The sequence below is a fragment of the Clarias gariepinus genome, chromosome 10 (assembly GCF_024256425.1).
Source record: "Clarias gariepinus isolate MV-2021 ecotype Netherlands chromosome 10, CGAR_prim_01v2, whole genome shotgun sequence".
In the NCBI taxonomy this organism is placed as follows: Eukaryota; Metazoa; Chordata; class Actinopteri; order Siluriformes; family Clariidae; genus Clarias; species Clarias gariepinus.
In genome coordinates this window covers 29,902,926-29,915,237 of record NC_071109.1, presented here as the reverse complement: position 1 = coordinate 29,915,237, position 12,312 = coordinate 29,902,926, and the positions used below count along the sequence as shown (strand labels likewise).

Genomic DNA, 12,312 nt, shown 5'->3' with positions numbered 1-12,312 from the left:
AAGTAACCGATTATGTAATTTGGAAACTGCTTTAGGACATGTGAGTAATGTTGTAATAACTGCACTTCACCACTTTCTTCCCTGAAGCAAAGACGCTCAAAATGTGCTAATGAACGCTGCATTACAACAGCTATTTAGATTAACATGTGAGACAACAAAGCACTCCTAACACCCTGATGGAAACCATATCAATTATTTCGCTTTCTTTCTTTTTTCTTGTATAAAACATACTCAGCTTATCTCTGTGGAGCCTTTCCCAAAGCCCAAAGCCAGAGCTTGTAAATAGATTTCACATCGCACAGAATGAATGAACTTTGGCCAACTCTCAATAGATTTCCCCATACTGTTGCCTTATGGGACTGACTGGCAAGCTGCATTAATGAAGCACAACTAAGAGAATCATTAATAAGAGATGTAGATTAATAATGCCTTGCCGTGTAGGGACTCCAGTAGCAGTCCCACCATCCCCAGTGCCAGTCATGGCCATCATGAATCAATATGACCAGCTAACGGACCATTAAATAAAAACACAAAGCAACACAGCTTGCAGTGTCAATCGATGGGGAGCTTCAGAGGGAAAACTAAAGCCTCCAATGACTGGAACAGGACACAGAGGAGAAGCTGAAACAATGTGGACAAATAGCTGGGTCAAAGGACAGAGAGAGTCAAAGATGCACTAAGAATAACAAAATGGGTCTGGGACTTTAACATCTTAGAAAGCATATGCGAATGTCTATGTGTAACTACAGAATTTACCAATCATTTGTGATAAACTCATACAAAGGTTGCACAAGTCAAACCAGGACTTGTAGTGAAATTTCTAGTGAATATAAAGCATAAAGCACAGTGTGGATAACCTGTTTGTGGGAACAGCACACATCATCATCCAAGAACATCACTAGCACGGCTGGGAGTTATTGCCACATCCCTGTATAGTCCTGACCTTGCTCCAAGCCATTTGCACATGTTTGGGCAATTAACAGAATTCCTTAGAGGCCAGTGTTTCAGACATGAAGCAGGTAGTCCAAGATCATGGCACCGTCGTACTGAGAAAAGTTTCTACCTTGAAGGTATCCAAGCACTAGTGAAACACTGGGATAAATGCATTAGTGTAGCAGGGGATTATATAGAAAAATAAAGGTTGTTTCAGAACTGAACAGAAACGAATGCAGGCTAAGTTGTGCGTACGCCCGGGAGCCGTTCAAAACTTGATTACATCAGAGAAAAGCCAAGCAAAGCAAGGGTTTTTGCTGTTTTTTTGCATTTTGTGCAAGATTTAATAAAAATGTACTGTAGCACCATGGATCCCGAGAAAGTTAGCAAGGACAGTTGATGAAGATGTAGCCAAAGAATTATTATTTTCATCACTTTGTCCAAAAACTGAAGTGATTGTTCGTTGATTTGTGTCAGATTTTAATTTATTTTTTGATGGCATGATGATAACTGAAGAAGTAAGCAAAAAAACAAATCTTACTTTAAATCGCAGAGCGATTTCATTGGCTGAAACTAGGAGATTGACCAATCAAAAAGTACATTCCATCAGCCTAAAACCACACAACCACCTCGGAGGATAAAAGAGCCGGTTATGTTGTGTTACTGCCATCTGTACTTCAGTTCTTGTAGGAATGTGTCTCACAGGAGGCAGGTACTGTAAACTTACTTAAAAAAAATGTATATATATATAATTTTTTTTTTTTTTACAAATTTATGTGTGAAATCCAGGATGCATATGGAAAAGTATCACTGTACTAGTAAAAATCTCTGCTAAGCTGCTAGCATGTGCAAATTTCTGCAGGGAAAAACAGCAAACTCTATATTGAAAAACAGCTAACATGACCTAGATTAACATGGATTCTGAGAAGACTTTCAATTTATAATGACTAATAATCTCTTCTAATGCTATAGTCAGTTAGCTAACATGAAATAACCTGAAAGGATTGCTAATCGGATTTTCAAGTCATATTCTTTAATGTTATTAATCATTTAATGCTAGTAAGATAGCTAAAATGAACCACAAGTTTGAGTGTCCTACAGTAGATATTAGGAGATTTAATTGATTTTTCTGGTCATATTTTCTGGTCATATTTCCAGTTTTAACTGCTAAAAGGTTAGGCAAAGCGACATTTTGCCAAAGGTTTGCTAACATCACATTCGTAAATCTCTTTTAACAATAGTCAGCTGCCTAGCATGACAATCTGACAGGATTTTCAACTAGCTAACATAAAACTGACAAGATGAAAGTGAATTTTTAATATTTAATATTAAGATTTAGGAATTAATAATAAAATACTTAGTTTTATACACAATATACAGTAAGTTCCTAATACTTTGGCTAATTATTTCATAATTTCAACAAGTCCTGAATGCAGTCCATGGCTTGAATGCAGAAAAAGCAAATTTTTAGTTCTTAAGGTAAACATTTGTGAGGCGGGGCATTCACATGTCCTTAAGTACCACTGTATCATGATGTTGGTATATGTTAAGAAGTTAGTGTACAAGTATTCCTTGCCTATGAAATCTCTTTTAATTTCCACTACCTGAATTTTTATGAATGAAATTTTAAACCAATTTAGTATGATATCATGGTGCTATTTTGGCTTGAACTCAAAGTGTCTAAAATTTATTCTCTTTTTAATACATACATTTAAACATTAAAAAAAACATCTTTTCCAGAAAAATGCTTGTTTTAGCTTCCATGCAGAGTACTTTGAATTAGTATTCAGTTCATTGAACTTTGGCAGATTTTCTAGCATTACAACCTGGATATTACATTTCCTGGGGAATAGATATCATGAGTCTCATAATGAGTATGAAATGGTTGTGTGTGCGCGTGTGTGTGTGTGTTAATGTTTAGGAGAGTATACTTATTCACTCATCGTCTATATCGCTTTATTCTGCATACAGGGTCACGGGGGGGGGCTATCCCAGGAGACTTAGAGACTTACAACCTGGACGGAGTGCCAATCCATTGCAGGACACACACATAAAGTACACACACTCCAGGCAATTTGGGATCACCAATTAGTCTAATCCACATGTCCTTTGGACAGTGAAAGGAAACCGTAGTACCCGGAGGAAACCCACCAAGCATAGGGAGAACATGCAAACTTCATGCACACAAACCCGAGGTGGAAATCAAACCCAAGACCTGGAGGTGCAAGGCAACAGTGCTAACCATTAATCCACCATGCCACCTTGGAGGGTACAATTTAGCTTTATTTGGATATAACAAAATGTTAAAGTATTAACTGTAATGATTTTAGCCCCTTGCGGATTTCCCCCCTGTCCAGGGTGGCCCCGTGCCTCGTGTCCAAAGTCTCCTAGGATAGTCTACAGGCCCCCACAACCCTGTATCAGGATAAGTAGTATAGAAGATGAAAGAGTGAATTATGAATGTAATGATTTTCTCATTCGTACCAATTTCCATTGAGGGTTTCTGACGAGTCTACTATTATTAAATCTGTTAATTTGCCTCCGTAAAATCGAACAATTCCCATCTGATTCTGCAGTCAGCTTTGCTTTTCTTAATTAAGCAGCTACCTTATTTTACTTCCAAAGAAAAGCAGAGACACAAACTGAAATACACCCGACTGCATTAACGTGGTCCATACTGTCGTATGCTGTGTCTCTGGCCGAAAGGTCATTTGGCTAAGGTGTAAATATATGATACACCATTCCTATAAACACCGTTCCGAGTTTCTTTGTTTACCAGAAGGAAATCAATTCTCTGTACTAGTGTGGGTGGATAATCCACAACTTACTGACAACACTCAAGATCAGAAGAGGTTGCCTGAATCCATAACACATCAGAAACTTTTTTATACTTTTAACCTCAGGAGAAAAAAAAATAGACTGAAATTTATAGCATATGTTCAAAATCTAAAGGTGACAAACTTCTACTTCCATAAAACCTTTTGACATCTTTGCATCTGTACAAGAAGAGCAACTCAATTTAAAGTTTTCTCCACAAACACATTAGTAAAAGAAGACTGACTTAGAGATTTTGATATCTTCATTTCAAACAGTAAGAATCCAATCTAAAGTTACACCCATGGAAAAAGCTTTTTTTTTATTCTCAATTTGTTCACACTTTATTTCTCAACTTTTTTTATTTTTACCTGTCAAACCACTTCAGCGAAAAATAATAATTCTCTATTTCTCTCCTCTACCCTCCACTCGTCTCGCTCTCCTCTTTTTGTGTACTCTAAGATATTCGGTACAACACAGTACACACTTCAGAGTCTTGAAGAGACTGCAATGTGAAGATGATACACACTAAACCTGCTGTCAGCACTTTGCTCTAACCAGAATCCTTCGTTAGATTCAATTCAGCTAAATTTCTTTTCGCATTCTCAACTCTGATTACGGTTCCACTTCACCTTCAGCTGAGATGTTTATCGCACGGCTTCAAGTAATACAAATCAGACGTATTTCAGCCCTGTACCAAAAATACGCTTTTGCACATTGTGAGTGCGATTATCTATTAACTGATGGTATTTAATACGAGCAATCTAAAAAAAATTTATGCTAATGATCAGATTTTGCTGTTGACTCTAGAAAAAACAAAAAAGCAAAAGCTTTTTATCTCACTCAATATTTTCCAGCAGTCATATAATAAATAGAAGAGTGCAAAATTGCACTTTAAGTACAAGCGTGCATTGCAAGTGAATAATGTAGTTGAGTTGGAGTAAGACAGAAATTTATCACGGCTAATTAGAGATCTATAAGATGATAAAGAGAATAATGCTGATGTCAGTATTCACAGAAAAGTCTTAGAAGGTAACCTGTTTAACAGTAGACAAATGATGAGACAGACAGCATGATGGTTTTAAAGTGCTGCTGCATTGGTTTCAATGAGTAGCGATAAACACTAGGGTCACTGCTTTAACTATCAGAAGGTTAAATAGCATATTGTGTAATGAAAGAAACTGCTAACCAATGTGACAATAGAACAACAAACTTTTGTAATTTTATCCAGACAAGACCATAGACGGTATAAAAATAACTGGACAAACTTTCTGTTACATCACGTATAGGTTTTCTGGAGAGCGGTTTTGAAGAAAAGTAGTTTCTATGTTGGCGGAGGCTGAACTCCGACTAAACCCCAGTTAATACATAAATGGGCAAATGTGCAGAACGAACAGCACCTGTTGGGTGGAATGCATCAAAATACCTCAGTTACGTAGAGTAAACTTAGCTAAAATCCTAAGATGGTCAATAGTAATTTATAAGCTAATGGTACTCTTAGTTAATTGAACTCATCCGTACCCAACACGTCATCCTGTGTCAACTCCTACATTTCCTGTGCTAAATTAACCTATAACGATTCTGTTATAACGACACATAGCAGTCAGCTAGGAGTTTGAGCTAGGTGCCACTCAATTAGTCATGCCCATAATTATGCATCATTTTGTGGTTTAATATAATGTTACATGATGAGTTACAAAAAAATTTACCCTGTATAGTCATCCTGAACAGGAATTCTAGCTATTGAGACAAATATGATTTTTGTTCCAGTCTACAAACATAGGTTTAACATTGTAAAGTTGGGGATTTTAACATGGGGGTCTATGGGGATTGACTCACTTTTGGAGCCAGCTCTTAGTGGTCATTCGAGAGACTGCACATTTTGTTACTGCCATGTTGGACCCATTTTTCAAAATTAAAAGTTGCCCCTTGAACAAGATAAGGCTACTGTATAAAGTGGGGTTCAAAAGTCTAGGACCACGTGTAAAATACTTCTATGCTCCAATACAATTTTTTTTATTTAATAACAAAAAAAAAATAAGAAATAATTTTCTATATAAATTAGCAGTTTGACAGCAAAATGCAATAAACAGTACTTTCAAAAATTTACAGAAGCTTTAAACGGCCATGATTTATTCAAAATTAACATGGACATGGAAAAGCCAATCACATTGCTTCCTCCTGTCAAGCTGCTTGGCAAAATTGTGACAGCAGTGAGTGAACTTAATGTCTCCAGTGGATGTTTGGAGAAGGTTGTAGCCAAGAAAAAGCATGTTTACACTCAATGCTTACACTGATGCTACTGTCATTGCAGTTACCCCAGCATTAATGGACTACAGGTACTGTAGGTGTCACTTAACATATAAAATATGTTCTGTTTAATAGAACATTACATGATTTAAATTTTGTGCTAACATGTGTAAATAATAAATCTGTGCAGGATACTGTAATGCAATGTAATGTAATGTAATGCAATGCTTCATTTTCACATTATTAGTTAATACTTTTTGTTTTTTTATGCATCTGCTATCATTTGCACTGGTTTTGCTGGAGCTTTAATGCAGCAATATTTCCAAACGAACATTAAGCACAGAGAGAATGTTACATCACTTAAGAGACGCCTTAGTTGTGAACCTTTGGTATTATTTTCAATGTTTTGTAACAAATTTTGTAATTAAAAAGATTTTGTGTGCAACTAAAGCCTTTTTTTCTTGTTTGGGATTATTTTTTTAAAAAATTGACATTTGTGCTTTTTAACAACATTGTGTCTAAAAAAAACCATACACATATATTCTCTAACAGTTTCCAATACTTCTTGCTTAATTTTTTCTTAAAACTGCAAAACTGAGTTTTTCTGTTTAACTGTTCAAATTATACTGTATTATTGGCTAGTGGCTTGAGAATTAGAACATTTAAAATATTTACATGAATTTCTGAGTTGCAATAATTAACGCGATTATTGATTTCCTTTGAAATATTACATTTCTTTTGTTACTTCTCCTTCTCTCTTCTTTTGTATATAAGAGTGTGGTGTATGAAGATGACTCAGCATCACACACTTGGATTTCCTGCTCTAAACACCACTTGTCTGTCTGTGTGCTTTTGCTTTTGTATGTGTGTGTGTGTTTGTTTAACCTGCACTCACCCTCTTCACTACAGCCAGGTGCCATGCAGGGCTCGAAGTCCTGTGTTTGAGGGCACGGCACAACGGGGTCAAGCTGAGCCTTCAACATCCTCTGTCTCATACGCAGACCTTTTGTACACGTGGATGAGCTGCATGCTGACCACGGAGACCAGTTCGAGTATATACACGTCTCTGGAGTGCTGTCTAATGTGGAGGGGATAGACAGAGAAGATAATTCTTATTTATAGATGTAGATAACTTAAAGTGAGGCAGGAATTAAACCCGTCCCCTGGAAGTGCAAGGCGACATTGCTAACCACTAAGCCCCCTGATTAAAGCTCTGTACTTAAAATAAAAAGTACAAAACCATCCTGGGTGTAGGCATTTTGCCATTTGGTTAATAAGCAGTAAATATTCTGGTGTTACTCGAAAGACATAAATGTCATTTGCACAAAACATACTACTGTTATATGCAGTTGGCTATAAAAGTTATTTATTTATTTTTCAATTACAGTGAGCTTTTTCCAATTTCAGAAAAAAAAAAAAATGTGTTGTACTCCGATGAGAGCAGAATCAAATCTGGCCTGTGCCAGCATGGGGTTTGTCTCAGGCCTATTTTATTTCCCCTCATTTCGATCCTGCTGATGCGGCTTCGTGTCGGTTTCCTCGCTTGCAGCATTAGGGACTTAAAGCACTCACAGTTGTAGGAATGGATACAGGGACTTGAAATGAGAATGAGACAGGGAAGGAAATCGAAAGAAATTTAAGGTTTAAATTTTTTGCTCCTGTTTTTTTTTTTTCTCAAAGAGAGAAACAGCAGGAAATAAATTTTAAAAAATGATATGAATTGTGGCATTGAACCTGAGTTGTAGCTTCCAGAGATCCTTTTGCTCTTAATTTTGTCTTGAGCAGTGTCAGCCAACTTAAAACCTGCTTATACAGTAAAATAGCCTGGTGGTTCACTGATCATTTTTTATTGATTTTTAATTGAATTTATTAAATCAGCACATGACAATAAATTATGTATAGAGCCTTAATTGTTTGAAAATTATACGTTGTTAATGTTTTTTCAGCTTCTCCAGTCGAAGGGTCGCCACAGCAACCCATTTGATCCGCACACAACTTGGCACACAACAGGTTTTACACTGGATGCCGTTCCTGACCAGTGTTGGGGGACGTTAGTTTTTAAAGTAACTAATTACATTACAAAATTACTATCATTAAAATGTAATCAGTTACATTACAGCGTTACCTTCTGATAAAAGTAACTAGTTCGAGTATTTTTTCACTGCAAAAAAATGAAAACTCCTTTGTGATTCCTCATGCATGTTGTTTTAGTCGAGACCTTTATAATTATTCTACCATCATCACTCAGCGAAGTTTGGCTCATAATCTCTTAACTACTAATACCCCTATCTCACCTACTAATACCCCTATCTCACCTACGCGGTTTTGCACGGTGGCCATAAATACGGTTCCTTATGATATGAATCACTGTAAGTTTTGGCGCTGTGATTATGTTTCCATCTTTCCGCGCGTCGATTCTCACGAAAGCTCACAGGCCTTGCAGAACTTCATGGAACGTCGGGTGGTCACTCGCCATGGCTAACACCGCTGCTCACCGCGAGTCAAACCACATCGGTGAGATAGGGGTATAACAGCAGGAATAACAAAGAGGGGCGGGTTATCGAGGACAAGGCTTGTAGGATGACTTTCACACACACACTAACGGCACTAAGCCATGACTGCTGTCTGGCTTATATTTTTTTATAATGTAGATTATAAAGATTATATAAAGATGTATTAGATTATATAAATTGTCTAAATAATGGATTGCATTTTTGAAAATATAACTAAATAACTGAGTATTTAAATGGTGGACCTTTTATATATTTCCTGACCCTATGTTCTGATCTCAGCTTCTAACCGAGCTGGGGTATACAATGATGATGATGTATGTGACAAAAAAAATGCTTTTTGTATAGACTGCATTTACAAAATAAAAACCAGCATTTAAATTTTTTGAAAGCAGCCGGTAAAATTTACATATGCACAAAATAGCACAGTGTACTGTCACTGTAGCTGTCAATGCTTAAACTCCCTAATGACACACATAAAAGCTTGTTGAGTAATGCCTCGCTCCTCGTGGGGAAACTTTAGCCTATTAAACCTGCATGTGTCAGTGAGTTACAATCCAGGTCCATCTATTAGGTGCAAGGTGTCTAAGATGCTCGCCAATCTTTGCTTTTGTTTTCTCCAATTAGCTGACAGAACATCAAGGTGGTATTTAGAAAAGTTTCTAAAAGGCCTTAACAAATGATCTTTCGTTTTTTGATCCCTCTGTTCCGAGCAGCTGAATCATCCGGACAGCTACGGCATCTAATATACAAGGCCTGCAAATTAGCGCCGGAGCCGTTCCTGAACATAAATCACAGCTGGCTGCATGAGCTTATCGCGGCGAGAGACACCTCCGGAGGTTTACACAAGGAATCCTGCTAGCTTGTCTTGTTAATTAAACTGTCCAGGAACTATGGGAACGGAGATAAGAAAGTGAGGCTCTACGCACCCTCGTCAGGCAGCCCAGGTGTTATCTCAGTCACGATATCGTCCACCGTGTCAGGAACCGTGCTGCACTGCTCTCCCTGAGGATTTGAGGAACACACAAGATCATCATTAGATTGATAAACAAGAGCAGATCTTTCTGTGAGCCGTAAAGCCTCATCCCCGTTCCTAAACCTTTCCGAGTGCCAGCAGTTGTCCCGGCAGTGACGCAGACACGAAACATCTGTACGTGCTGAGCTCCAGATCTGAAAAAAAAAAGAGTAGCTGGGAAGAGAAGTGTAAGCAAGCCCGGAATGGCCTAACGCCTCGTTTTGTACTTTTTGCATTTGTCAGTAATACCAGTATGATTTTCAGATGTTGATGTTCTGCCTCATGGTTGAACTTTGTAGAACAAATGAACTGTGCGTGACTCGGCAGGTCCAGCGGACTCCATCGGCATGCAACAGGGTGCAGCTGCTCACGCTAATGCGCACGACAAATGACTCATTGCTTTAGCAATCGCGGAAAAAAGGGGGGGAAAAAATCCAAAAACATGGGAATACAGGAAACCACAGACAATATTACAGGCAAAATTTGCCCACACTTATGGAGTTTTTTTGTACGATATAAAAAATTTCAACATAATTAATATTTTAGATGCGCCAATTCTATTAGTAACTAATACAGACAAGTGTATAACAGTAAATATTAGATTACATTACATAGCATTAGATCCAGTATCAGGTGTTATACCAGAAAAACCTTCCCCTGAAACTGTCTTTGTGCAAAGCTATCTCATAATAATCAACCTTAAACATACTGTACACACTTCTGCGTTCTTCCCAATACAGTCTCTCCCTCATTCAACAGCAGTGTTTTACACTCTATTTCTGCAAGAGCTTCTGAAGTTGAACATTGATGCCCTTCATCAAATCTAAATCTTTTTTTATATATACATATTAATCATAAACACCTTACAGGAATGAAGAATAACACTTATAACACCTGAAGGACAAGTTGCTGTCTCACTCTACTGACAAATGTAAACTGCAACACAAAACGTACATTCGAGCCGCACTAATTCAAAACTTAAAAGCGTCATAGTGTATGCTGTCTGCGAGATTGTAATCCATCACTAAATAACTGATATTTGAGCCAACTGGCAAGCACTAGCACCACTGATGGCAGTGACAATAGAATATTGACTAGCAGCCAGTACCAGGAAACTCACAAGTGCACAAGGAGGGGGGGGGGGGGGGGGGCACGCTAGAAGGAGTGCCAACTTATTGCAGGGCACAAGCACACACCCAATTAGACACTACGGGCAATTTGGACACGTTAATCAGCCTACAGGCATGGCTTTGGACTGTGGGAGGAAACCGGAGAACCCGGATGGAAATCCAATAAGCGCGGGGAGTTTTCTTTACAGAGCTTTAAAGTGATTTTGAGTTTGAGACTGAATGTCGAATATATAGAAGAGTGAGTGCATTCGCGGTTCACATTTTTTTTTTTTTTGGATTTTTCCCCGATTTTCTCCATAATTTAGTCGTGTCCAATTCCACCCAGTCACTAGGGGGCTGCTACATTAAGCTTCTACTACCACTCAGTCGGGAGTTTCCTCCGACCCACGTGACATCACCGACTGCATCTTTTCGAACTGCTTGCTCACGCCCCGTTAATGGTGGGGTAACAAACTCGGAGAACAGCGCTAGACGCCCCTGATTGGCTGTAGAGTCGTGATTAATGTGGGAGCACAAATTACCCTTAACCCCTTCCCTGTAAGAGAGCTCGGCCAATCAGCTCTCTCTAGGCCTCCGGCTGCGAGAGGTTACAGCATCACCCAGGAACCGAACTCGCGATCTCCGGATGATAGGGCAAACACTTTACCACTGCGCCACTCGAAGGCGTAAAACATTTTTTTAAATAAGAGAATATGAAAGTTTGTTTCAGTGAGTTAAGCAAGGAGCTTATGTCAAAAAATTGTCTTTTCTAAAATTAATAATTAAAAATATATGAATTTTACAGTAAAAGTTGCAGATGATTTTTGATTCACCCTCATATTTAAATTTAATCAAGAATCTTTATTACAGTTCCAAAAAAAAAATGTTTTTCCAATTCTAATTTCAATCAGTTTTACTTAATACAGCACCTGATCCACCGGTTTTTTTTTTTTGGTGGTACTGGCACGGCTGATGATCTGAGATGTCATCACTCAGAGCTAAAAGGAAAAAAAACATACACACAATAGTAGAGGCGTCATCTTAATGACAGTAAAGTAACCACCTTCCGGGCTATCCTCTCCACCAGCAACCGGGCCAAGGGTGTTATCGGGCCTCCTGAAGGGTCATAGAAGGGGCTCTGTGGGTGATCGAGGCTGGTCAGGGGCCGGATCCGCTCCTGAGGAACTGTTGGTCTGTTGGGGGACTAAAATACAGAGAGACACATAAAGAGATAGAGAGAGAAAAAGAGAGAGACAGAAGAAAAAAAAGAATGAGTCATTGCTGAATGCCATCTGCCAGGGGCTCCCACCTTTCATTTCCATCTGCATCGTTCATTCTCTGCGTAATATTTCTTCTCCGAGTGATTTATTGCGCTTCTTTCCTCCGAGCGTGCCCCGAGAGTCACCTGTTCGCTCCAGTCGTTTCGCACTAGCGACTTCACAGAGGGGTAAAAATCAAACGCCAACTGTTCTTGTTTGCTGAAGTTTTCACAAACAGTTTTCGTCAAGTTTCTTAAAAAAAAAAAAAAAAAAAAAACATTGAATTGATATTGCACAGCCTATAAGCGCGTTCATGCGGGAAGGACGCTGCTTTTGGTTTACCAGCAGGGGGCATCGTCAGGGACGCTTTACCTTTAAAGCGCTGACATTTAAACAAAGTAAAAGCTTCTAAGTAACACAAA

The 12,312-nt window shown here is 38.4% G+C and overlaps 1 protein-coding gene across 1 annotated transcript in view; it reads right to left on the bottom strand.

Moving 5' to 3' along the window:
* Window positions 1–12,312, bottom strand: part of spon1b (spondin 1b) — a 128,311-nt gene that overhangs the window by 16,008 nt on the left and 99,991 nt on the right. The window contains exons 9-11 of the mRNA XM_053505694.1: window positions 11,695–11,835; window positions 9,437–9,512; window positions 6,893–7,075 (exon numbers count right to left, since the gene is read on the bottom strand). Of these exons, the coding sequence (XP_053361669.1) occupies window positions 6,893–7,075; window positions 9,437–9,512; window positions 11,695–11,835 (400 nt within the window). The remainder of the gene's footprint in view (window positions 1–6,892; window positions 7,076–9,436; window positions 9,513–11,694; window positions 11,836–12,312) is intronic.